The following is a 25257-nucleotide window of genomic DNA, read 5'->3' as shown; positions in this document are numbered from 1 at the left end:
CGACAGAAAAATAAAAGAAATCTCCAATTCACTAGAAAGATCGATCAAAAGTCTAGTGGAATTACAAAAGGAGGCTTCTCAATATCCCTGTGATCAGGAAAAAGAGGAACTTCCAGGTGCGACAGTCCTATAGCTCCTCCCCACAATCACGTGAATCCCATAACCGCATGTTGGGTGGGGAGCATGAGAGTATCCTAAATAATATATTTCATAGTAAAAAAAAGCTTCTCAAGGTCACAGTTTTTTAAGAAGTAACCTCCACTCTGTCAAAACCCCCATAATTCCTTCCGAGAAGTAATCATAACTTTTCTCACCATGTTGAGGCATCAACTAATAAGCCAAAAGAGGACAACAAGATCCCAACACCAATTAATACAAAAAAGTGATTCTGAGGCCTAATTTGTGCGATGCATCTCCCAGCAGTATACTTTCACCTTTCCGCAAACTGACTATTCTAAGTAACCCTTAACCTTCAAAGTTCTACACAAATGCCATGCCCCTTAACTCTAAATCAATTTCCATTCATAAAATTACACTAACCCAATTATTTACATAGATATATTGCAGTTGTCCCTGCAGTCGAAACACAAATCTATCATAGCAGTTTTATCCTTAGGTTGCTGCGTGAGAGAAGGAAATTTAATTTGCCCATCTCGTTGACGTGGTGGTCTTCACTACATGTAGAAACACTAATTTGACAAGACTCTCTCTTAAAAATGAACAGTTCTGAATAAAATTTCGGTGGACGCAAAGGTACCAGAAGTGGTTCTCTGGTTACTAGGCAAAATGTTTGCACAGTTCTTAAGAAATCAAACAAATTTCGACCTTCTAACCATGTTCCATTTTTTGATCCATGGCTGCATAGTGAGTTGGTACTCACAAAGGAGATCACCCTCCTTGCTTGTGGATGATTTTAGGATCACATAAGCCTAATTCAAAATTTCATTATTGCAAGATAGCAGGCTCTCCCTTTCTCACACTAACCGGACAGAGCACAATGAAAACAGGTTATCAGGAACTCAAAGCTGCTGAAGCAATGGCAGTGTCACAACTACTAGACTCTTGACTCAATAGTACAAGAGAGATGGTTCAATCCCTAACCTCATAATAATCTCTAAAAGTAATGTACAAGACAATACTAGACGAGACTAGATCATCATCAGTACTATATTAAAACATTCATTACTGGTTGCTGATGCATAAAAATCAATAAACAAAATATGTTGATAGAACCATATACTTGCTAACACTTTCAGGTCATCTTTATATTTGCTAGGAGCCTGAATTTGATTTTCTTCAGTCGAGTAACTGCATCTTCCATATTGATCCTCTGCTGAGGTGAATTTGGGGTACATTCCAGAGCCAAACTAAAGATAGATGCAACGCATTGCTCCTTGGCAGCAAAATCTTTATCCTCCCTTCCCATTAAATTGCTGTCCGCAACTTCAGAGACTGAGTGAAGCAGAGAGTTACTCACCCAATGTGTCAGGCTCATTTCATCACTGAAAATTTCATCGGTTGGCTTCATTCTTGTGAACACCTCCATCAGCATAATACCATAACTGTAAACATCAGCTTTTGTAGATACAATCCCCTGTGCTCCATACTCTTCGCATGATAATATAATTTAATGAAAAAGGGGAAAAAAACAGAGAAGCAGCTTGTAAATCATTCTATAGGAAAAGAATAAAAAAGAAAATCTGAGCATGAAGTATATATAATATAGAACTAGGAAACACCTGGTGCTATATACCCCACTGTGGCAAGGGTGTTTGTTTGTATCATCTGCTCCTCTTTACCTAGGAGTTTTGCAACACCAAAATCACTTACATGTGCAACCATATCCTCATCTAGCAAAATATTGCTGGGCTTCAGATCGCAGTGTATTACAGGAAGAGGTTGATGATGATGAAGATACTCCAATGCGGATGCAACATCTATCATGATGTCTAGTCTCTGCTGGATATCCAAAAAATAATTGTAAGAATACAACCACTTTTCTAAGCTTCCATTAGGCATGTAATCGAGGATTAAGGCTTTGAAATCATTGCTGGAGCAACTGCTGATGATTTTGGCAAGATTTCGATGACGAAAATTGCACATCACTGCACATTCAGAATCAAAACTCCTCCAGGCCTCGTTTTGTTGCAAATTGAAAACCTTGATAGCAACATTCATTCCATCCGAGAGTGTTCCTTTATAAACAGAACCAAAACCTCCTCTACCTAGCAAGTTGCTTTGATCAAATCCATTTGTTGCTTGTGAAAGTTCTTGGTATGAGATTTTTCTCCATGTCATTGAGAGAGGCAATAAATTTGCTTCTACTGGAGATCTTCTATTCCTGTCTTGGCATCTGGTCAATGCAAAAATGATAACCAAAAGAAGTAGAACTGCTACTGCTCCAATTGGCAAAATAAAATTCAGTAGATGCATAACTGCTCTCGGATGTTGTTTCCCATTTCTGCACGGTGGGACTTGCAGACGGGGAGCACCACAAAGTGCATCATTCCTCATGTACGACTGGGCTGAGAAGTTCACAAAAGGTCCTTGTGTAGGAATTGGCCCCCGAAGTCTATTGCAGGAAACGTTAAAATATTTGAGATTTGAGATCTTCTCCAATGACATGGGTATCTCTCCTGAGAGATTGTTGTTGGAAAGATCCAAAAACTCCAGGCTTATCAAGCCATCAAATGATTCAGGTATAGACTCTTGCAATTTGTTATCTGCCAGGGAAAGGAAAACAAGATCTCTGAGTCTTCCGATGATGTATGGAATGTCACCTGACAATTGATTCCTTGATACATCTAGCTTTGTAATGACCCTCAAGTTTTTTATTTCTAATGGGAGGTAACCGCCAATGAAGTTCGATGATAAGTTCACTTCCAGGATATATGTTAGGTTCCACAGACTTAAGGGTATCATGGAAGTAAGCTTGTTGGAGCTCAAGTTTAGATACCTTAGAAAAGTCAGATTTGACAAGCATGGCTGTAAAGGCCCATAGAGCTCATTTCCTCCCAATGATAAGCTGCCCAAACTTTGCAATTGGCAAAGCTCAGGCGGTATTGATCCTTTTAATTCATTGCCTTCGAGACGCAAAACTTGCAGCTTCTGCAAACTTCCCACGGTTTTGGGAATAGGTCCTGTCAACTCATTGTTCGAAAGGTTCAACACAATAAGGCTGCTTAAATTCCCAATTCCCATTGGAATGCTACCCTTGATATTGCAAAAATCTGCATAAATAATTTCAAGAGATGAAGAAAGATTCCCAATTTGAGTTGGAAGGAAGCCGTTTAGCGGATTCTCTGAAATCCATAAGTTTTTCAAATACTTGCAATTTGTCAAAGATGCCAGAAAATTAATTTCTGATGTGGATGATTCAGTTGTCAGAAAATTCGCTTTGAAGGCGAGGCTCTGGAGGAGTCTCAAATTCCCAAGCGCGGCAGGAACAACACCAGAGAATGAGTTCCATGACAGAGCCAGCATTGTAAGCATAGAAGCATTAGAGATGGAGCTGGGAATTGGTCCATCAAGCTTATTTTCCCATAGAGTAAGCACTTTCAAGTTTGGAAGCCAGCGGCCGACGGTTGGTGGAAGACGGCCAGAAAGAGAGTTGATAGGCAGTTCAATGACTAGTAATTCCGAGATATTAAAGATTGAGGATGGAATGGTGCCAGTAAGGTTGTTTGCTCCCAATTCCAAGATCTGCAATTTAAGTAGTTGGCTAATCTCATCTGGTATTTTACCTGTGACAAAATTAATGCTTAGGATTCGATACACCACGACACTTCCAAATCTCTCTTGAAATTTTTTTTCAGTGTTTCACAACACCTCCCAATTTAAATAAAAAAAAAAACAATTAAATAATAAATACCAAATGAGATTCAACTGAATGTGGGGCTGTGCGGAGGCAGATGAAGCCTCTAGTCTCCAACTTTATCTCAGGTTGAGCTTATCCTTTTTTTCATTTTATTTCTCTGGGAGTTATTCTCATAATAACCGTATATCGAGGAATGACTATTGTTAGAATTATGATTCAAAATTTTAGTAGGATTTGGAGAAACCTTAATTTGAGTTGGAGAAATATTTCTCAATAGGATAGAGGAATATTTCTTATATAGAGTAAAACTATTAATGTAGTATTATTCCTAAATTGAGTGGAATTAAGGAAATTAATATTATAAATAAGAGAATGACAAAAAAAATTATTTGACTTTTAACTCATGGAGTGAGGCTGTCGCCCATTGTGGAGAGGGGTTTTGCCAATTGCTGAGGATTTGACTTTACCCATTGATGAGGAGGGGCTCCTACCTATTGCAGTCCCATGGAAGGAAAGAGGCTCAAAGAAAAAGCATAGAATTCAAAAGAAAGTAATTCTTGTCCATTGGCGAGAGGGCTCTTGCCCATATAATTAATGTAGTAGTAAATATATTAGGTCATGTCTAGAGGAGACTGAGAGGACTAACTAATGTATTTACTATGAGCAATTTGTAGTGTGGGTTATCTTGGGTATAATTGGGATGATGCGTAGTATAATTTGAGCTTGTAAATTGATGATTATTTATTTGAAGATGCTGGAAGATGGTATGCCTATGGATGTAGCCCTATGTTGAGAGGATGAACCACGTAAATATTATTGTTTAGTGTGTTTATTTTATTTCTTTGCAGTTTATATTTTTCTGCGGTACACAACAATTGTTATCAGAGTATGAGGATGATTTTGGTGAGTTTGGTTGAAGGTGGAGCTATTGTGATATATGTGGAAAGTTGCACATGCAACAATGGTGATGCAAGTTCAAGGTGATGGAGAGTTAAAATTCAGGCGGAGCTCTTGATGTGAAATCAAGATGGTTGATGACGCGAAGATTTTTTGAAGAAAGAAGCTAGTTACACCCAAGATGAAGATTGAAGAATGGAGATTTGAAGGGTTCAAGCTCATGCATGGAGATTTGATGATTTGATGACACCCAAGAATTTGAGATATGCAATGGTTGATGGATTTTGAGTCAAGTTAGAAATTGTTAGAATTATGACTTAAAATCCTAGTAGGATTTGGAGAGACCTTTTCCTAATTTGAGTTGGAGAAATATTCGTTAATAGGATTATGAAAATCCCAACTCTAGAATCATCTTTTGATTAATTAGCTTGTGTCTAAATAAATTAGTTTTAATTAGTTTTTCTTTCAACTTCTTTACTTTTTATTACTCTTTCATTTATTTAGTTGATGTGTGATAGTCTAGATAATCAATTTAATCATAGTTTTGTAATCAACACGATCCTCGTGGGAACAATATCTTTACATATTATTTATACGATCCGCGCACTTGCAGTTTTTGCAAATAACATCTTCTTTAAAGAGTTTGTCCATTTCTAAACATGGTCTGCCCATCTCACATTTACTATTTGCTTATGATTTAATTATCTTTTCTAAAGCTTTAGAAGTGGAAGTAGAGGAAATTAAGCAAATTCTTCATTGCTATGCTGATGCAAGTGGCCAATCAATCAACTTTAGCAAGTCTAGCTTGGTGTTTAGCAAATATACACCAAGGAGACTCCAACAACAAACTGCATCTAGTCTTCACATTAAAAGATATTAGATGTCCCAAAGTATTTTTTGGGGTTGTTTGTTAAAATTCCTAGATCAAAATGACATATCTTCCCCATAATTAAAGATCTCATGTACCAAAAAATAGCAGGTGGAAGGAACAATTGTTCCCCAAGGGTGGTAGATAGGTCTTGATCAAGGCAGTCACTTACGCCATTCCAGTCTATGCAATATCTTGCTTTAAGCTGCCTGCTACATTATGCTATGAGATCAATGATCTAGTCTCAAATTTCTAGCAACAAAATGAGAGGAAAATTCACTATATGCTTAAGATAAATTATGTAAACCCAAAACTAAAGGAGGGATGGGCTTTAGAAATCTAGAAGGATTCAATATGACATTAGTAGCAAAATATGGATTGCACATAACCCCAATTCACTGTTGGCCTGGTTACTCAAAGGGAAGTACTTCCCATTCACCTCCTTTTTAAGAGCACAAATAGGGAGTAGACAATCCTGGGGATGGCAGAGCATCATGTGGGAAAGGAAAATTCCAAAAAAAGGCATCCAGTGGCATGTGGGGAATTAGGAGTCCATCTTATGCAAGGATGAAAAATGGATACTGAATCCTTTACAACTCTACCCAAAGTTAAAGAGCAATGCTATCCGAAGATTGTATTGGTCTTGCAACTTATTGATCCTAATTCAAATTCTTAGAACAAACAAACCCTTAGAGCCGATTGTAAGGAGGAGGAAGTAGCTAACATCCTAGCCATTCCCTTGGGCATTCATAGGTAGGACGATAGACTGGTTTAGCATTTTGACAAAAGGGGATTTTTACTTGATTAAGTCTAGCCACTATGTAGCCTCGACAATTAGCATTTGATACAAGGTTAATAATGGTTAATTATTACTCTTGTAACTTTTAATCTCTTATTAATATTGTTTAGATATTTAAAAAGATTATATTAACTTTTTACTTCATTAGGTTAATATTTACCCTCTAAAGATTAAAATTTATAAGAGTAACATTTAACATTTAATTTTTTAACCTTGTACTAAACAAATTATTAATGGTAAAAAAATCATGCTAGACATTCAAAATGTAATCGGGAACAATACTATTATAGCACAAACATATTATATATATATATATATATATATATATATATATATATATATATGATGAGTAGAGTTTCATAATGCCCAAAATTTTAAAGTGAAGAATTTTAAAATTCTTAATAGATGTAGTAAAAAAATTGTTAAATAATTATATTATTTTTTGTATGAGATAAGGTTTTTAGTAGTTAAAATTTAAAAACATTTAGATATAAAATTAATATTGTTTAATATGATAAACTAATATTTTTAATATAGAAAATGCAAATATGAAGATAAAAAAGGCTATGCAGCATGTAACTTTTTGTAAACAAGCTTATTTAGGTGACTTACTCTCCTAAAGTGATTTTTACGATTTAAATTTAATATATATGAAAATTAACTCGCAGAATGATACCTGTCAAGTAATTTTGACGGAGCGCAATCTCCACAAGCAGGGTACAGTTACCAATCTCTGTTGGAATTCTTCCTGTACAATTAATATTGTAATCAAACAAAAATTAAGTTCCATATTTACTACACTTGGCCTTGGTGAATGAAAAAGGTTTTTTTTTTTTTTTTTTTTTTTTTTTTGACAGTTGCTCATACTAGAATTTAATATATAAAAATAATAAAAATTTAATGTTTGTTACATTTGACTAATAATAATAATAAAAAAAAAATAAAAATTAGAAAGATTAAAATTTATTTTCTTTCTTCAGTTTTTTTTAGGGTCTAAAAATAAAAATTAATAAATGTAATATAAATATACATATATAAAATTTTTTTTTTTTTTTTTTTTTTTTTTTATGACTACAAAAATAAATTTTTATTATTAAAAAATGATTTGCACAGAAATTTCATGATTTTTTTTTTGGTTTCATTGAATGAATATGAGAAAAAATAAAAAAAAGAGAAATTTGATTATTCAAAGTATAACGATTGATATGAAATAATTAACAAAATTAAATTGATTGAATGCTGGGATCAAATGTATACTGATACTGTGATACCTGTCAGCTTGTTGAAGCCAAGATACAGCCCTTTTAGGTTGGTCAACTTTCCAATATCTCTTGGTATTCCGCCATCGAATTTATTATCCCAGAGAGACAGGATATTAAGCTCTCTGCACTGAGATAAATTATTGGATGGAATGGGACCAAAAAGCCCATTACCAGCTACCGCGAGCACTTGAAGAAGAGTAAGTTTTTGGCACAAATCATCAGGAAGGCTACCAGACAGCCCATTGAATCCGAAGGATATGAGCCGCAACAAGGACATGTTCCAGAAAGTTGATGGAATGGAACCTGAAATCTGGTTCCAGCTCACATCTATCTCCTCTATATTACCAAACTCTGCTGGTGCTGGAATATTCCCGTGTAAAAGATTATGGGACAAATTAACATGCTTCAGTGTGGAAATGTTGAAGAGCCAAGTTGGAAGAGTGCCCATGAAATTGTTTCCATGAAGAACCAACCTTTCAAGCTTTGGCAAAAAGTTGAACAGTGATGGGATTTCTCCGCTGAAGTTATTGTTTGCGATATCAACGATTTTCAACCTGGGCAAATGAGCCAATTCACCGGGAAGAGAGCCATGAAAACTGTTGTTCGTGATTGTGAACGAAGAAAGGAAAGATAATTTTCCAATTTCAGGAGGGATGGTGCCCCAAAGACCCATGAACGAAAGATCCAACGCCGTCACTCTTTGGTGGCGAGCATCGCAAGTCACGCCAATCCAATAGCAAACAGAAGCGGTGGAGGTCCAATTTTCCGCCAAGAAATTTCGAGAATCGTGAGTGATGTGGGCTTTGAGAGTAAGGAGGGCATATTGGTCGGTGGTTATGTTCGTTCTTGAACGAAAATCTGGGGTGATATTGGTTCTTGTTATCGTCAAGCAGGCCAAAACATAAAGCACCGTGAAAGATGTGGAAAGTCCAGGTCTGCCACCCATGAAGGAAGAGATTTAGCTAACAAACTAGAGAAACAAGTATTTCACCAATGTATTATGTAGAGGACAAGACTTATCAGTGTGAAATATATTGCTCTCAATTAATGAATATAATTACTATATAATTTAATTGATTTAAAATATTCTAAATATTTTATGTGCCATCATTTTCATTCATAACATTTATCTATCAGCTGAATATAATATATTCGATGCAACCAAGTTTTTTCCATTCATCACCTAACCTACTTTTCAACAACTAACTCTTATATATATATATATGTTTAAAATTTGATGATTGAAAGCGGTCTTCGTCCTTCGTCAAAAATTATTAAAAAAACGATAATTATTGGCATTACTGACCTTTTTTTTTTGTCTGAAAACGATATTACTGACTTGTTACGCAGTAGAAGGTGTGAAGTAATGCGTAATGCATGAACTTGGGGCCGTGAAATGCACTCTGCCAGTAAAAATTAAAAAAAAAAAATAATAATAATAATAAAAGAAGGTGCAAAGTAGTTTATTCACCATTATCTAAATAATGTGATTTTACAAACAACTTATCATGATATTGTAAAATTTAAATTATTTATTAAAATAATATCTTGCTCATAAAATTATTAATTAAAATGGTGTTTCAATGTGTTATCATATCTGACAAGAGCAATAATTTTACGCAAAAAATATAAATTCGACGGATAATTTCAAGAGCACATTATAGAGTATTGTACAATGTCTAGTGTGTTATCACATCATCTGACAGGGCAAAAAAATTAAACATTGAACGTCATCTCAACTGCCAACTTCAAGAGTGCACGTAGCATTGAAAAAAAATTGGCAGTAGAGTGTAGAGAATTTATTCACGTAGAACATCCACGTTATTGCATGTAGATGATTATAAGTTAATTAGTACAAGGAAAATAAAGGAGGCTTGGAAAAAGGATAAGAATTTTTGAAACTAAAAATTTAAATGATTTGATAATTCTATTAAATAAGAAAAATATTTATATTAAGTCAGTAAAATTATTTGATGATAATATAATTATAAAAATAATTTAATATATAAATAATATAGAAGATTAAATCTATTTAAAAAGTATTATTAAGCTGTAATCCAAGATTTTTTCTTAGTTAAGAAAGAGACATGATAAAAGCAAGTGTGTATTTTTTTTTTATCAAATAATTTTTATTGTCACTAAATTATTAAAATTTATAGCTTCTAGCACACTAAAAAATAATAATTTAATTACTAAGCTTTAATTTAATTGTATTAGAATTGTTTATAAAATTGTGAAATTAAAGTTTGAATTCTAATAAAAAAAACTCAATAAATAAGTTTAAAAATATTTGAGCTCTAGTTTCTTATTGTTTTAGCATAGTGACAGCAATGAGCTCTAATTATTGTTCCACAAAATAATAATTTAAAAGATAAAATATATTTCAATTTTAAATTTTAGATACTAAAATATAATTTAATTTAAAAAGTTGAAAACTAAAACATAATGGAATGTATAATTATAATAAATCTCTATTTGTTTTGCAGTAAAAAAAATTAAAGATTAAAATATAAAGCAATAATAAATAATTTAAAAAATTAAAAAATATAATAAATTTTCTGCAATTTATATATTTTAATGTTTTAACGCGTTTTAACACAATCTAACACAAATTTAAAAAATATCATTTTAAATAATATTTTTATAAATAATTTGACACACCTTACAAATAGTCATTTTGATTAGCTATTTTTAGGTACCTAAACTGACACATCTAACACATATAAAATTACTTTTTCAATTAGCCATTTCTTTTTAAAACTGCTTTTTCAATGTTTTTAGCGAATATTATTTTATTAAATTCACATTAAAGTGGTAAATAACTTTTAAGCTTAAAATTTTCAGCTTAAAATTTTTATTTTAAGAAGGAAAATTTATTTTTTATATATATCTTGCTCCTTTGATTTCACCCTTATTATTTAATTAATTAAAACTTAAAGCCAATTAATAAAAAATAAATTTATTTATTTATTTTATAATTATAATTTCTTTATCCTTTTATTTAAACAAAACAAAAAATATTTTCCTTCCCTTCTCTTTTTTATTTAAATTTTAATTTTCCAAACACAATAAAGTAAACATTTTTTTCCTTCTCTTCAATTCCCTAATTTTTCCTTCCCTTCCCCACACATCATATAGCCATGCATCATATTAAAAAAGAGGAACCTGAAATCAATGTTTCACATCTACCAATTCTTATTTCCACACGACTCTTAACTTCATTCATTCTCTATCTATTTAACAATTAACAGACCCTTTTGATAAGCATTAAAATTTATTCATTAGATTAAAGAATTTCTGTGTCCTTAATGATTTTAATTTTTCTGTTGCATGCAAGTAATAAATATGATTTTTCTCAAAAATTGCTTGAATGAATCTAACTTCGTTAATGGTTTATAGACAACCAAATTAACTCAATTGACCACTTAATTCATTAATTAAGCTGATTGTTAAATTTTGAATATGTATCAAATTTTCATATATTAATTAATTATTTAAAATTAGAAAAGTATGCAGATATCTAGACTTTTTTTTTATGCAAATTGACTCTTCGAAGCGCATTGATTGGTTGGCAAAAAAAAAAAGTGATGCACAAAGTCAAGAAGTATTTGGCATTTGACTGGTTGATTGGTTATATGCAACAGATTTTTTTTTTTTTTTCCTTGCAGCAGATGTAACCTAATTTAGCCTGAAAAAATCACCCGCGTCCAGTGAACTAGCCTGGAAGCCCATGCATTGAGTCGGTATCAGCCATGGGCACCGACCGCCGCCAGAACTTACTGACATTTTGCCACCAAGAACAAACCTGGCATAGCACTGCCTCAGCTACTTTTGAATAATATAATAACGATGAATCTACAATGAGAATACCATTTTAAAAAAAAAAAAATTATTTCTATGAAATATGAAGAGATTAGATAATTATGATTTAATTATATATATATATATATAACCTTCTTTATATGTAAATTAATTTAGAAATGTCCCCTCCAGCATATTACAACCTAACTTACCAAAACTAAAATTAATTTTAAAAATTATGAATATAAGATTTATTTAAATGTTAACTCGAGATATACTAACTGTTATAAATAAATATTATATACATAACCTTCTTCTTTAACCAAACCTTGCCAGAATTTTCAGAAATTAAGTATTTGGTCAGAATTTTCCTTTTTGTTTTGTATAATCTGTTTTATTTTTTTATTTTTTTTTTATGGAGGTAGATTTGATACATTATTCCATGGAAAGTATCTATTAATTTGTTTCTTTTCTCAAGAATAGGTTAACAGATTACCAAGACTACCATTACCACAATGAATAAAACTAATAGAATTAATAATTGATATGCAAATAGATCCACACAAGCTCTCAAAATTCATTGCAAAATTTAACACTGAAGCTAAACCTATTCGAAGTTTGTTCACTTAATTGAAAAATATTCAGCTTGCACAATTCAATACAGAAACCAAAATGATGTAGTACAGATGATAAATATTGCCTAATTCTTCCCATTCCAATACAAGAAACGAGGACCAAAGTAACCAGTCGTAAATCATAGCACATAATGCACATACATTACAACACCAATTAAAAAGAATATTGCACCATCATTAAATATAAAACTCACTTTCAGCGAAACTCCATTTTTGGGTCTATGCCACTACGACCTTCATCTATAATGGCCAAACTCAACATTTCTGTGCAAAACTGATCGTCTGGTTTCAGCCATAAAGCCTGATTGAGAAGCAAATTTTAGAGGAGATGAAAGTAAATGGTTCATCACATAATCAAGCTGTCCTTACATCATCAGATATTAAAATTCAAGTGAAATAAACCTTATTTATCAGCTAAAAAAAGAGATGCATGCATGCAAGTGTATGACAGAGAGGCAGAGACAAACTGAAAAAATATTCCTTTCATATTCAATGAAACAACAGCAAAGGAAATTCCAGATTACAAACCTTGTGATAGTGCGTAATTGCAGCAGTAAAATTATCCTGCACGAGGATAAAGAAAGAATAACATGATACTTAAAAATCTAGAAAACAATGAAACTTGAAAATTTATGGTTCTGTTCAATGCAGAAAAATTTTACTACAAATAAGAGGGAAAAGGAATTTTAGTAAGACAAGAAGATAGACTATAATTGATCAGTTTTTGCTCTCAAAATTTCTTGTTTTGCATGTTTTATAGATCTAGTAGTTTATTGTAAATTTTTATTGGTGGATTGCTACTTCATATCACACCATTCATAGTAACATTTTATCCTAATTATTTCGGGCTAGTGAATATTGCCTTCACGATTGAGAACTGCAGTTTGCCTGTTGAACACCATTAATTTTTCTCCCAAAATTCCTCAAAATAACAAGGGAGGTGTACAAATGCCAATTTTGCAGATTACATCCAGTTTGGTCATTCCCTATTCTCATTCTCATTCATTTCACTATGGTTACCAAAGCCAAATACCCAAGGAATGCAAATGAGGACTTGATTTTTGTTCCGGATACACTATCCTACAAGGTTATTTATATCAAGTGATTTTCTTTGTTGTCTTCTTCATAGAAAGTTGCAAGTACTTTTTCTTCCATAAACAAAATTAAACGTTCAGCACATTCTATAGATGTCGGAATTTAGCATACGAATTTTCCACATTAACTCTTTTGTATCATTAATAAAATGGAATGTTCAAACTTTTATTTAAGAAGTTTGGCCAAGAAAAAAAAATCAGCATCGCTAAAAAGCATTAAATATAAGAGAATCATAACCTACTAAAGTTAATTTCATTATATTTTATACTTTTTGTAACTACCTTCAACCTCAGCACTGACCCTCTTGGTTCATCATTACTTCCCAAAACTAGCAAAAATCACTAAATGATTTTTTCTTATTTATATTTTTCAATCAAAATTTCAAATATATTACAATTATTGGTGGGCGCACATAAGTTAATGTAAAAAAGATTTTTATACATAAATAAATAAAATGATATTTGTCCCAACTTGTTTTTTAACTCAATTTTCTCACTTGACATGGCATTGATTCATTTATAATAAATTTGTGCCAATAACTACCTACGTGTGAATTTTCAGCATTGAGTGTGTCAATGTTTACCAATAAGTTTGGTGGGATAAATAGAACTTCTCATGTGTGTGTGCGTTTGTAAGATGTATACCAATAGCAGGAAATCAAGATATACCTGCAAATGATAAGTATATGCAAGACCTGCATAGGTACTTAAACTTCTGGTTGATAATGTCAGTGCTCTCTCATAGCATGAAGTTGCTTCATGATACATCCTGACACAATGCAAGGTAATATAATTAGGTTTGAATAAATGTTTTCTCGTTCATATTCTACTACAAAATAATACCACAAATAAGCATCACAAAAATGAAAAGTCAATTTTCCAGGATGAGGACTAAAGGCACCAATAATGATAAAAGTGCTTGCATCGTTATATCAGCTTCACTACTCAATGAAACAGCAATCTCCCATAAAAGGACATTGAGACAATTCAACATCCTACAGCAACACTGTAGAACATCCAATTCCTCTTCATGCTCATGGCAGATTTAGAGCAATTTTATTCTTCTAAACATGCAGCTATGGGTCACAGTAAAGTGCTTTTATTTCCTTGTCAGGTTGCCAGAGGCCTCAGCCAGCTACAGAATATCTACAATAACAAGATTGTTTGAAGAAGTGGAAAAGAAAATCTATTTTCCCACTTGTGGTTGAGATAAAGTATTTGGGTTTTCCAGTAGGTAAAGAAACAAAAGTCACCAACTTCAAATATCCTGAAGCACCTAAAGGAAAGTAGAAACCAAGAAACATGAGTAAAGGATGTGATTCCGACATATTTTATAACATACTTTAATTTCCTGTATGCATGAGCCAGATTAACAACAGTTGGCTCCCACAATTGGCTTAAAGATGGAATGTGTGCCAAAGTCTTCTCAAACCACAGTACAGCCTTATTGTACCTGAAAGGATTTCAGAAGAAAAAATTATGCAAGTCCAAATAGCTTAATTAGAATGACATAAAAAAATTTATGGCCAGTTACCTAAAGAAGCCTTGCTAGTAAAATAATGACAGCTTTTCTAACAGATTATTCTCTCATTGTGTAAAAAGCCTTAAATATTAACAATATAAAAAAGCCTTGCTGGTAAAAGTTCCAAACCGAAGTCACTTCCACAAAATGGATAATGATGGCAGAAGTGGTGATAGCAAACTAGCAATGAAACTATACTATCTAGTCAGGAGCCCTCCTTACTCTTTCATGTTATAAGCAACAACCCCTAATTCATTATACACAAGTGGATCTGAAGGGCATATCGTCTTTGCCTGCATAAAAAACTGGAAAAAGGGGAAAGAAATTAGAATCCTGAAAACAATGAAAAGAAGAACCATCAAGAACAATAAATAACATAGCCATTCCAATTATTGTTTAAGAGAAAGACAAGGAAAAATAAGACAAAAATACCAGAGGATTCCAAACAAGAAAGCATGGGCAAATTAAGAGTAATTTTATTTGGATCAAACTCCATTTAGTTTATACATTAATTAAAATAATTGTTCACAATCATTATTTTCTACTCTCAAATTGAAAAACAATGAAAATATTTAAATTTAAGACTTCGATTTTAACCATTCAAAAAAAGCAAATATCTACAGTACCCAAAATAAAAATATTTGGACATTAGAAATCACAAATTATAAATAATTTTCAATCATGCTGCTTTACCACTTGTTCTTTCCTGTAATTGAATTCATCTATTATAAAACTTTCTTATTTATCTAAATTGAGAAAATATACTAAAAATACATTCTTTTAGTGAAAACTAATAATAGTTCACCTGCAAAATATTTTGCATTTTTTGTAATATCTCTTGGACTTCGTATAAAACAAGAAATAAGTAGTACAAATAAACTTTTTCTTTCAGTGCTTTGGTGGACTATATATGTAATATAGAGCTCTTTTTTTTAGCTTGTGGAAGCCCAAGCTTGTTTCTGCTAGCTTAATATGATCATGTTCATAATCGATCAGTTATACATCTGTTTAGCAACCAAGCTGTCAAATTTTAGCCTCCTGGACAGCTATACCCTCATGCAAAACAGAATTTGCTATTTTGTTCACAGGCTAGAATAAAAAGTCATATCAGCTTCAAATCCAAATGCAAGTTCAAAGGTCCAGGATTCTTCCACTTGAGCAATTAATGATTAAATGACAAGCTTTATCCAACTTGGGAAGAAATTATGCTATGAAGTTAACAAACTGATTGGCCTCCTTGCTATGTACATTAAGATTGACTATTTTTATCAGCATTCTAATACATTTTATTTAAAGAGCTGAATTCTTTTGAATCTCTTCTGTGAAGCAGCCACTTCATATCTTACAAGTTGCAGAGCAAAGTTAATTTTCTTTTTCCAGAGCAACTCACACTTATTGGATGTCTTTGATGCCTCTCTTAAATTTTGGAGGGTTGTCACTCTCCTATTAAGTAAATTTTTTCACCTGTACTGAATAATGAAATTTATAAATGCCCAAAAAGGGGGTGCACATATTACACATGACAGAAAAATAAAAGAAATCTCCAATTCACTGGAAAGATCGGTCAAAAGTCTGGTGGAATTACAAAAAGAGGCTTCCCAATATCCCTGTAATCAGGAAAAAGAGGAACTACTAGGTGCGACAGTCCTAGAGCTCCTCCCAACAATCATGTGAATCCCATAAACGTATGTGGGGGGGAGCAAGAGAGTATCCTAAATAATATATTTCATAGGCAAAAAAGCTTCTCAAGATCCCAGTTTTTTAAGCAGTAACCTCCACTCTGTCAAAACCCCTATAATTCCTTCCGAGAAGTAATCATAACTTTTCTCACCATGTTGAGGCACCAACTAATAAGCCAAAAGAGGACACCAAGATCCTAGCACCAATTAATACAAAAAAAAAAAAAAGAGATTATGAGGCCTGATTTGTGCGATGAATCTCCCAGCAGTATACAACAGCAGAACAGGCATCGCTTTTCATAACTGACTATTCTAAATATCCCTTGACCTTCAAAGTTCTACACAAATGCCATGCCCCTTAACTCTAAATCCATTGCCATTCATAAAATTACACTAACCCAATTTTTGGAAGCTAAGCAGCTTCTTGGCATAATCACTAATTACATATAGCCACATCCCCACATTGATGCTCTCATTTGCCACCAACCCTAGTCCAAAAACTTTTATAAATCTGGGACATCAATAAACAACTTTAAATAGCATTGCTCTGAGGTTCATCTATCACCCCGCATCAAATTTTGAAGTATAACAACTATATAATCACTTGACAATATCCGTACTGTAGTACACCACGTGAACATTTCTTACCAGACTAACATATCAACATGGTGTTCCTACAATGGAGCTAATTATAAATGAACAACTTGAACAAAAAAGAAAGTCATTTCAAACCACAAAAGAATTTATATAAAAATTAAGCATATTAACTAAAAAATGCACACATATAATTACTATTCTCCAATGTCAAAACCAAAAATGCAATCTGCCTATGTTAAGAACACTCACCTGCTCAGCAAGCTTATAACTGTGTGTTCGCATGTACTCCATCCCAATGTACAAAGTTGGTAAATGGCACCTGGAATAACAGAATATCAAGATTCAACCTGTAAAAAGAGAATTTATAAATAATAAGAGGACTTTGACAATCCATAACCTTAGAATCAAATCAAGAATGAGGGTTTATCATTATTAGGAAGCATAATTAAAATAACTGCTGTTGTTTAAAGTTTAAACTGCAATTTTGGGGTTTTTTTTATTTGGTTTCCTTATCTGGGAGAGAGGAAGGTGTATCTACTTTGGTTTTTAAAATTAAGATCTTTTAGTTTTCCACCTCAACTCAAAAACTCCTATAAAACAAATAACAGATCAACCATTTAAGACAAAAGTTACCTATAAACTTTATAACAATTGAAGAAGGAAGAGGAGAAGGATAATTCAAATAACCAAAACTGCCATCATTTAAAGTTTAAACTGCAATTTTGCGTTTTTCTTTATTGGAGGAGGAGGAGGACTGGAGGAGGAAATCAAAAGGTAACAATTTGACAAGTTAATGTCATAAAGGTATGAAAAACATTCTTAAAAGTAGACAGAGAATTACAAGCAGGTAATCATTTTTCAAAAACTTAGTCCTTCCCACTTGTTGCCTTTTAGGTTCCAAGCAGGATGAACTCCATTCAAATAATCATGAACTGAAGGATAGGATCTTGACTACCAACATTAACATTCTGAGAGGAAATTTCTCAGATTGCATGTGCACACACACACAGAACACAATGTCCATCAAATGACTAGGAAGAGGAACATTTTACAAACAAGTAGACCTAACATTCTTTTAAAAACATTGTTGGTAAACTAAAAGTATAAAATACCCTGGAAATAAACGAGCTGCAGTGCGATATGCTGACATTGCTTGATCACCCTCTTCTTGAGCAGCATAAGCATTGCCATAGCCTATCCAAGCAGATGCAAAGGTTCCATCTAGACTCGTAGCCTTGCTGTAGTATAGAACAAGAAGAAATCAGATCTACTTTACAACATAATAAATTAAAATGAAAAGCATGTAGAATAACACGCAACATGTATGGTTTGGCATATAGTGCAAGCACCATATCCATTAGCTTTTTGGGATCTATTTATCACAATAAAACAAACACTAAATTATCAGAATAAGATAGTGAAAAAACAATTTACAACAACGACATTACAAATGAATGAAAGCAACACAACAGATTATTAGCATTTCTCAAAACCAGGGCTAAGTTCACTTATGGTTGTTTAATGTTACCTGAAATAGCGCCGTGATTGGTCATACTTCTTAATACAATAGTAATAGCAACCAACAGCAAACCATGAAAGAGCCCTGAAAAGGCGAGTTGAAAATAAGTAAATAACTTCATGCAGAAGATAATAGTGCCTAAGTGCAAATTCAAATGACCATCCTTGAAATATCATGTACCATCTTCAAGCAGGAAATCATAACATGATCCCAAGAAACATAACCTCTCTCTCTTATTGATTTTGGAAATAAATTCTCAATTCAAACAAGCATCTACGGTATATCATCCAACCACTACTTCAGGCAGGAAATCATAATAGCTGAACAAAAATCATCTTTTCTTTTCTTTTTGTCTATTTAGAAACATCTGCTTTCCTTCCAGCTAATTTATACCAGCACTTCTCTTTTTTTTTTTCAAATTTTTAGTTTGGCAATTTGGAGAGCGTATGTACAGCCCACATGCAATTTTTGTTTGGAGCACTCCCAATTCAGAATGCCATATCATAATATGTTTATACTTAAATATTCTTTCAATACATACATACATGAAATTTTAGCTAACAGCTATTTATCAGGCAGATAAAGGATGAAAAGAAGTCCAAGAGGTTAAACAATGCAAAAATCTCTAGTCCTCCACATTATACTTTTTATTGGAAAATGCATCAGCAAACACCATGCAGTCTTTACATATTATTGGACTTTGATCAATTGTACTTTGGTAGTCTCATTAAGAGAATGATTATCTAGAATTTTTCTGGGTTTACTCCCCTCTCTTTTACACTTTTGCCTTCTTATATCTTTTATTTTTCATGTACTATCTTCAAGTCTTCAACTGCTGCTACATTTTTAGAAGCTGGGTGTTGGTTTTCTTACTAAACCATCTAAAATGATTGTTCAATGTGTGTTAATGATGGTATGGAGATGATTCTGTGCCACAGACTATGCTTGATGAGTATATCTAGAGCGCAAACAAAAATTCTCATTTCTGAATTCTCAGAAAATCCTTCACCTAGAAGGATAAATAATACATATGAAATATAAAAATTGAAGAAAACAATATAGTGGAGGCACCAATAAGCTTTAGCTCAGTAGTATTAGAGCCACTCCAGGGCTGTGAGATCTCGTGTTCGAGTCCTAGTTGGAGCCAATTGCGCGCGCGCGCACGTGTGTGTGTAGTGGAGGCAAGTTATTAAAAAGAAAACGGAGACATGGAAAAAATAACTCACTTTTGAGGATAATCCTTCACCAAATTACATGCCATAAGATATAGCTCATTTGAATTTCCAAGCTCCATAGCAGCAGCTAAATGCACCAATGTACATTTCAAATGGAAAGGGTCCTTCTCAAGTAGTCTTTTGAAAGAACAAAACATAAAACTTAGATCAGCAGAGGCATCTAATGTCCTAAATGTTCAATGTATTCCACTCAAAAACCAGCCAAACTTACATGGAAGTTAGTTCAAAACATTTGTGATATTCACCACATTGATGGTAGTATTCAGCTTTGCAGGCAAGCAGATCTGTATCATTCTTTAGCGTATGCATGAAAGATGGGCTTGTAGAGTTACCATTACAGCTTTCTTTTTCAAGCTCTCTGAATTTGGCCTCTATAACACTTTCTTTGTCATACTGGATAACCATCACCCATAGAAGCAGAGAATTAAAGGTTAGTGTTTATAAGCAGAAAGAATTACTGACATATCCTGAAAATCCAAAAATTTGATGACTTCATTATCTATCTATTTTGACCCCTAGATATTCAAGTTGTAAGTGTTTACCTTTTTTATCAAGCATGAGTAGAAGGACGAGAGCCACCCATCTTCAGGGCCAAATTGCAATGATGAAAGTAAACTTGTTTCTATATTACAGAAAAAAAAAAGAAAAAAGGACAAATAAGAGCATTGCATCATCAGAACCAAACTAGATAGCTATTTTAGAGAAATTTACAGTTAAATCTAATGAATCAAATGCTTCCCAGAGCTTCTAAAAGCTCTTTAAAAAATAGATACTACAATTGTTCTAAATAAAGAAAATTAGAAATTGCAATTGGTGATCTTTTACCTTCTTCACACGCAAGCATGTGATTTTCAATAAGGCACTCCAACGCCTGATCCATGGAAACATGAGAATCAGTCACATTTCCAACTAAGGAAAGGTGAAAGCAATCAGTGTGCCTAATAAAGACACATATATTATGTCCAAAAAACAGAAAGGGAAAGATACAGAACGAATTAATCATAAAGAACAGAAATCTTTCTCAAGTTCTTAATATGGATATTCAAAATATTGCAGAGAAAGCGAAGCCCATATATTCTGCAGCTTCAAATGCTATAAGGAAAAGGGAGTCTTGAGCAAGTTATCTCATCCTCCAAACTAAGAACTATGATAAATGGCTAGCATACCTCATAACATAAAGGATCAGCCTTGATAGCAGCTTTGTACCTAAAATCAACAAAATGTAGATCAAATAAGCTCTCCCACAAAAACACCAAGTTTTTCCATTTGGCATTGTTATCCACTTTGCAGTAAACAGCCCATGAAATTTTATAAATGCTACTTCTTGCAAAAATTGTTTATGTTAACATTCAGTATCAAAAAATGACTTCAATAAGTATTAACTTTGCTTCTCTTTATTACTTTAAATGTTATAAATGCTAACAAGTAAAAGAGAAAATTACTGCTTTCCCATCTTCAATAAAATAAGCATAAATAATCCCCCGGTTATGTAAATGGAAAGAAAAAAAATGTTTGATAAATAAAATGATTAAAAAGACCAACCACTGTCGAGCTTGAGCACGATTTTCCAGAGCTTCATAAGCCCTACCCCTTAGAAAGCATATTGCTGAAGAAATCTGTCAAAATTTGAATAATATTTCAGTTTCACTAGTAAAAATTTGTGGTGATTTGTACATCATTGAAATACATCCTCAAGTATGTATCTCACATGTTAACCAAGTTTAGCAATGAAATGATGAAAATAATCTTTACAAACCCTCAAGGTGAAAACAAGCAATAAAAAGAAGGAATTAATATGCAATAACTAAAATGAACTAACAGCCACAAATGAAGGCAAAAGAAAAAATAAGAAGTCCACAAGTTTTAAATAAAAAAGTTCTGGTAGGCAAATCTCAATAAAGCTTCAAATAAAACTATTCAAGTCTGCGGAGCCATAAAAACTTGACAAATACATATGAAAGTTAAAAAAGCAAATAAGATCTTCCAACTCGATAAAACCATTTTTCTAATTTTGTGTGACTGTGAAATGGGAACAATTAAGCACAAAAGGAAATTAAAAATTTTACTGACACCTTGGTGGTGTCAGTCCTGCTATGAGCCAACAAGCATGCTCTCTCATCAGGTGTGGCTCCATCTGGTATGTAATTTCAATATTTTACTTGTAAGTGTAATTGTGTAATTTGCATTTGTAAGTTCTTAGTCATTAAAAGTTTCAATTTCTGATTTGTCTATACCAACTAGCCACCAACTTTTAGAACTCTGATTGTACATGTACTCCTTATGATTGATGATGATGATGATAGGTGTATGATATTAGCTACAACTCTGGCTCCAGAGATACAGAAAGCTAGCAATGGAGATAAATAGATTCAAGCTCATCCTGACTCTCACAATAATGTTCTTCAACATCTTTGATTACATATATATTTAAAATCCAAAGAGTCCTCCAATGGGAAGGTTTGATTTTTCTTTCCTCCAGGATAAAGAACTTGAATTGTATAAACATACACATATGTTATAAACAATTAAATATTCCATAAAAAAAAACCCTTAAAAAATCAACGTAAATCTAAGGTTTCTTCGCTTAGGGGTGGGTCAATAAAATCTATAATCCAGTTATCAAAATAAGGATTTTGTTGATTTCCTGTTAAAAGTGGATTAAAAGAATGAACTTTTTCTTATGAATCCAAAATATTAAGCAACTTATAAGTATCATGATTGACTTTCTTAATTCTTATTAAAAATAGATCAATCTACGACCAACATTTAATAGTCAACTTCTTATAAGTACTGGTTCTTGGGACCTTTCCCAACCCATGCATATGAGTTTTAAGTGCTTGTACTTAGATATGCTTCCCTGATCTAATGGCTGCCAACAATTAAGAAACTCTTAGCAGTGACCAAAAGGTAGAAAGTCAACAATACAACAAAAACACCAAAAAGCCATATCAATCAAAAATAGGATATAGGACCAAAAACAAGGAGTCTTACATTGATCTCACGATCTTCTCCATCTTTATCTAAGTACATGACATTGCAATCTTTAGTGTCATACACATTCCCATGTTCATCTACCCTAGCATCACCAAGCATTGACAAACATTGATCCCACTCCTTCAGTTCCTCCTGATAATAAATTCAAAAAACATTTAGAAAAAACAGAAGGTTCTATCAGCTGAACAAGATTTAGAAAATAATTACTCATCAAACAAATGCAGCACAAAAACCCAAAACTCCCAATTGACCAAAATCCACATTTGAAACAAAATGCAGTAAATACAAAATGTACAAGAAAATTGAAAGAAATAACAGAGGACGAATTACACAAATCTAAAATTAAAAGTAACCAGAAGTGATCGAAATGCAATTAAAGGTGAAATTCTTCGGCATTTCGAAGTTCGGTTATTCATAGACCAAAAAAAAAAACAGTACAAATAAACCGATTCACAAACCAAAAACTATACCCCGTCTCCCACCCAAAATTATACATAGAGGTATCACACAGAGAGAGAGAGAGAGAGAGAGTATACAAGGCATTTTGCAGCGAGGTAGCGGAAGCGAAGGTCACGGAGGACGATCTTCGACGCATTGAGGAGGTGAAAGGCACGGCGATAGTGGCGGCCAAGAAAAAGGGCCTGAGCCTGCATGTAAATGTCGGCGGGATCGTTGGTGAAAGCGGCAACCTTATCGGCGAAGAATATGGCAGAGGAGTACAAGTGCTTGCTCACGCAGTCACGCACCACTCCGCGCAGCTTCTCTATTTGCTCTTCTTTCATCTTCTACTTTCTTGTTCTTGATGGGGGAAGAGGATTTGGAGGGAAGCTGTAGACGGAGGAGAGTGTGGGGTTTTTGGAGTTCAAAGTTCAGTGATCATTGGGGCTTTGCTTCTTTTATGTGATTGGGAAAGAGAGCCGAATGAGCGGGAGGGTTTTGTTTCCGAAAATTTATTGAGAACCAAAAAAAAATATATATATATATATTTATATATATATCTTTTGGCTAAATTATTACTTTATTGTAATTAATTAACTAATTTATTGAAAATTCAATTATTTAGTGCCAACATTCAATAAAAAAAAATTAACGTTTAACTTATTAATTTAATCATTCGGTCTAAATTAACTCAATAGATAGAATATCTACAAAAATTAACTTACTTATACATGAGCTAAATTAATATTTTTAAAATCGATTTCATTGTAAATTTAATTAAAATTTATCTCAACTCAAAGTCAATTATTATTATTTAAAAAATATTCATAACTTTAACATTTTAATTAATAATCTTATCTTAAAAATTAATAATTCTGCAAATTTTTAAATTTTATTTATTTAAAATATAATATATATATATATAAATATTATTATAAAAAATATATATTTATATTTAATTAATTATTTATATAAACAGATTCAATCAATAGATATCTAATATATTGAATCCGAAATCAATTTGAATTCAATATAAATAGGTATATTCTATTATTACTTTATTTAAAATAAATTAAATATTCTATTATTACTTTATTTAAAACAAATTAAATATTACTTTATTATTAAAAATAAGATGATTTAATGAAATTTTACAATTCATTTCATCTAATTTTTATAAAATGATATTTTTTTCTGTAAAATAGTCAATTACAAAAAATTTATTAACTTACCAGAAAAAAAAATTTTCTTCACACAACATAACATATATAATATTTTTTAATAATGTTAAAAAATATTATAAATAAAATTAAATAAGATATACTTATTTAGTACATATACTATTTTAATTAAAATTTAAGATGTCTTGCAAATATGATAATTTAACAGAGTAAAGAAAAAAATTTTTCCTTAAATTAATAAAATCTTTTGTAATTGATTATTTTACGGGAAAGAAAAGTATTATTTTACAAAAACTTAATGAGATAAATTTTAAAATTTCGTTAAATTACCTTATTTTTTGTAACAAAGTAATTTTACTTTATTTTAAATCAAGTAACCATAGAATACACCTAACTAATATTATTTATCAAATTCAAATCTATTACAAACTTGATTATTTATTATCAAAATTTGTCTTAATATGACTTGTTAAGTTGGGAATCCATAAACATTCAACTTGTTGTCATCCCTACGCCTAGCCTGACTTAATCTAATTATAAGTGAGTGGATGATGTTTTTCCTTTTTCTTTTTGGCATGGATTTTTTTTTTTTTTTTTTTTAGTAAAGGAATGCGGGAATGAGGACTTGAATCTGACTCTACCATGTAAATAACATGTATTTAGCCACTGAACCAATTCAGGCTATGTTCTTTGGTATAGATCTTGAAATAAATATAAATACAACTTTTTATTATGAAAAATATAATAAGAATTGAAAATAAAAATATGGGAGGTTTGCAATCTCGAGTGCAGTGGTTTGATAAGATTTTAACGACTAGTTATCACGAGTGATAATAATTTCCAAAACTTCATATTGCATTAATATCGGATTTTGGTATATCGACAAATTTAAAAGTGAATGGTAATGTTTTTTGTCAAT

The 25257-nt window shown here is 32.2% G+C and overlaps 2 protein-coding genes across 2 annotated transcripts; both read right to left on the bottom strand.

Annotated features, from left to right (window-relative positions):
• Window positions 1-954: 954 nt before the first annotated feature.
• On the bottom strand, window positions 955-8660 carry LOC110670351 (probable LRR receptor-like serine/threonine-protein kinase At3g47570). The gene is made up of 4 exons (XM_058136111.1): window positions 7653-8660; window positions 7058-7129; window positions 1740-3743; window positions 955-1608 (listed from the first exon to the last, which is right to left on the bottom strand). Exons 1-4 carry the CDS (start codon window positions 8587-8589, stop codon window positions 1253-1255), a joined length of 3369 nt encoding a protein of 1122 aa, XP_057992094.1. The 5' UTR covers window positions 8590-8660; the 3' UTR covers window positions 955-1252.
• A 3386-nt stretch (window positions 8661-12046) lies between these two features.
• Window positions 12047-23678, bottom strand: LOC110670390 (anaphase-promoting complex subunit 6). The gene is made up of 16 exons (XM_021832432.2): window positions 23256-23678; window positions 22717-22851; window positions 21268-21341; window positions 20892-20931; window positions 20551-20596; window positions 20268-20347; window positions 19937-20118; window positions 19717-19842; window positions 18500-18574; window positions 18084-18209; window positions 17221-17290; window positions 14918-15000; window positions 14516-14626; window positions 13843-13942; window positions 12608-12643; window positions 12047-12380 (listed from the first exon to the last, which is right to left on the bottom strand). Exons 1-16 carry the CDS (start codon window positions 23499-23501, stop codon window positions 12276-12278), a joined length of 1635 nt encoding a protein of 544 aa, XP_021688124.2. The 5' UTR covers window positions 23502-23678; the 3' UTR covers window positions 12047-12275.
• Window positions 23679-25257: the final 1579 nt, after the last annotated feature.

The sequence above is a fragment of the Hevea brasiliensis genome, chromosome 15 (genome assembly GCF_030052815.1).
Source record: "Hevea brasiliensis isolate MT/VB/25A 57/8 chromosome 15, ASM3005281v1, whole genome shotgun sequence".
Lineage (NCBI taxonomy): Eukaryota > Viridiplantae > Streptophyta > Magnoliopsida > Malpighiales > Euphorbiaceae > Hevea > Hevea brasiliensis.
Note: the sequence above shows the minus strand (reverse complement) of the source record. Positions and strands in the feature narration are given on the sequence as shown.